This window comes from Entamoeba nuttalli, assembly GCF_000257125.1.
Source record: "Entamoeba nuttalli P19 unplaced genomic scaffold asmbl_4900, whole genome shotgun sequence".
Lineage (NCBI taxonomy): Eukaryota > Evosea > Mastigamoebida > Endamoebidae > Entamoeba > Entamoeba nuttalli.
The window spans coordinates 1-2547 of record NW_008577114.1 but is presented as its reverse complement, the minus strand read 5'-3'; the positions used below and the strand labels follow the sequence as shown (position 1 = coordinate 2547).

The following is a 2547-nucleotide window of genomic DNA, read 5'->3' as shown; positions in this document are numbered from 1 at the left end:
AACCAATAGCCATTTTCTATAAAGATTGAATAAATAGTATAATGAAATAGATTTATATGGAAAATGAATAATAGAATATAACGTTCTATTAATACTAAATTAATAAGTTTTTATTAAAAGATTAGTTGAACTTTAATTGAAAAATATAGTATCTGATAATAAATTTTATTATAGTCAAATAATAAAAAAAGAAACTGTAAATGAATATAAACATTTATTAAGAAGAAATATGTCAGCCCCAAAGCCAATTCCATTGTCATCTCTCTCTCCAAGAGATCTTGCTGGCTTACATAAAACTCTTCAAAACGAATTACAAAACCTTCAAGCAAGTTATGAACAATTATTTTCAGTTCAACAAACTTATTTAGACAATAAAAGTATTATTAATGCATTGACAAATGAAAAAGTAAAAGGTCAGCCAATGCTTGTTCCAATGAGTCCTTCACTTTATATGAAAGGAGACATTGACAGTTATGACCGCGTTATTATTGATATTGGTGCTAATTATTTTGTATCAAAAGTTTGTTTTTTAGTATTAATAAAGAATTATTCTTAAATCATTAACCAATAGAAATTACCTGCTGCTTTGGAGTTTTATGATAGAAAAATTAAGCTTATTGAAGGAGAAAAGGAAAAAATTTTAAAAATTGTTAGTGACAGAAAACAAATGATTGCTGCCGTCCAAGAGCAGATGGCAAAAACACTAGCTGCTGCCCCATCAAAATAAGTAAATCTAATAAATTTCATAACAAGTATATTTTGTTTATTTCTTTTTTTAAAAGCTTGCTACATACCATACTGCATGTATTTGTGCTGGGAACCAACAGATTAAACAGAGGATGATATTAATCCAGAAATGTGTAGTACATCCTCCTAATAAACCAACAGCTAATGGTGGAAGGATGATAGCTAAAATCACCCATAGACAACACCTACAACCGCATTCCATTTTAATTAATTTGATATGTCTTCTTAAACAATTCTCTTAACAGAAGTTGTCTTTTCTGTTATTTTTATTTTCTCAATCTTATCTAATAATCATATTTCCAAGATGAATTTCATTGATGAACAGACACTTCTTAATCCAGAAACTTTACAACAAACAAGTGAATTTGCTTCAGAAAAACCATGTATTTGTTTTCATTTGTCTCTTAGAGCGGTTTGTATTTCTCTTATTAATTGATGACATGAAATAATCACAATATTTAATTATAGAGAGTCTTTGGATTTTTATGTACATTCACGTTTGGTGGTGTGTTTTTGATTCTTTGTATCCCTCTTCTTGGAACATTACTTGTAGCACCCTCTGTTTTTGGTATTTTCTATTCTATGGGACTTATTCTACTTTTTAGTTCAATGCTTTTCCTTTATGGACCAAAACAACAACTTTTAAAGCTATTTAGTTCTCCTCTACGTTGTATTTCATTCTTTGTGTGTGTAATTGCTACAATATTTACTTTCTTCTGTGTATTTAAATTTAGGTATATTTTATTCATTTTATTGTCTATCATTCTTCAGTTAGGAGCATCCATGTGCTATGGATTTTCACTTTTACCATTCTCACAAAGTTTGACAGAACGATGCTTTAAGAAACAATCAACTAATTAAACAGTTCATCTATTAAACTTAATTTTGCTTAGTTCCTTTCACATTCCTAAAATCTCAAAAGTACGATCTTAAAATGTTTAAAGGAAAACATTCATGGAACAATTGAATCTTGAAAAGAAGATTGTTATCACATTCACTGGAGCTCCAGGAATTGGAAAGAGTCAACTGATAAGTGTTATGACGAGTGGAAGATTTACGAGTCAATATGAACCAACTATTCAAGAGCATTATACTATGAAAATGGTAGAAGGGAATAATATCTTCAATCTTAATATTGTAGACACATCAGGATCACCAGACTATTCTAAACTTGCATCAGGAGCAATAGGAAATAGTGATTGTATTGTAGTTTGTTATTGCCCTTATATTCCTAAATCCTTTGATAGGGTGGTAGAAGCTATTAAGGAAGTGAGGACAATATCAGATGACATACCAATCATTATTGTTGCTACTAAAATGGATTTGAAAGATGATAAAGTGACGATGAATAAAATAGGTAAACAAAAGATTCGTATGGTAAAAGATTTGAAGAGCGAGTTAAAGAAAAGCAAAATTTCAGGATTCTTTGAAACATCGGCAATAAGTGGAAATTCTTATAAAGAAATATTGGAGACAGCAATTAAATATACTCAAAAGTCATCTATTTGGAAGAAGAAACAATAATTTATATTTTGGTTTAATCAATGATAGTTCATTTTCATTATCTATAAAGGAATAACTACATTCTGAATAATACTTCAAAATAATGAATTATAATTGAAGTAAAAAAATCAGAGAGAGGGCCATGCGTAACAAATTGTGGACGGCCTTTTTCTTCATACGAAGATTTTACTCACTCATCATTTTATTTGAACCTGAAGGATCTAATTTTCTTCTTTTTCTTTTCCTTTTTTCTAATTATTTAAGAATAAATAATTATTATGGGTTTAATTTAAATAG

General features: G+C 28.8%; 4 protein-coding genes across 4 annotated transcripts; 3 read left to right on the top strand and 1 right to left on the bottom strand.

Annotated features, from left to right (window-relative positions):
* Positions 1-229: 229 nt before the first annotated feature.
* ENU1_115230 (prefoldin, alpha subunit protein) lies at positions 230-727 on the top strand (the record flags this gene model as incomplete). Its single annotated transcript, XM_008859670.1, has 2 exons — positions 230-520; positions 572-727. The coding sequence occupies 2 exons, from the start codon at positions 230-232 to the stop codon at positions 725-727; spliced, it is 447 nt and encodes a 148-aa protein (XP_008857892.1).
* A 48-nt stretch (positions 728-775) lies between these two features.
* ENU1_115220 (hypothetical protein) lies at positions 776-949 on the bottom strand (the record flags this gene model as incomplete). The annotated part of the gene is made up of 1 exon (XM_008859669.1): positions 776-949. One exon carries the CDS (start codon positions 947-949, stop codon positions 776-778), a length of 174 nt encoding a protein of 57 aa, XP_008857891.1.
* A 102-nt stretch (positions 950-1051) lies between these two features.
* Positions 1052-1608, top strand: ENU1_115210 (SFT2 family protein; the record flags this gene model as incomplete). The annotated part of the gene is made up of 2 exons (XM_008859668.1): positions 1052-1159; positions 1216-1608. 2 exons carry the CDS (start codon positions 1052-1054, stop codon positions 1606-1608), a joined length of 501 nt encoding a protein of 166 aa, XP_008857890.1.
* Positions 1609-1701: 93 nt separating this feature from the next.
* ENU1_115200 (Rho family GTPase) lies at positions 1702-2271 on the top strand (the record flags this gene model as incomplete). Its single annotated transcript, XM_008859667.1, has 1 exon — positions 1702-2271. The coding sequence occupies one exon, from the start codon at positions 1702-1704 to the stop codon at positions 2269-2271; it is 570 nt and encodes a 189-aa protein (XP_008857889.1).
* Positions 2272-2547: the final 276 nt, after the last annotated feature.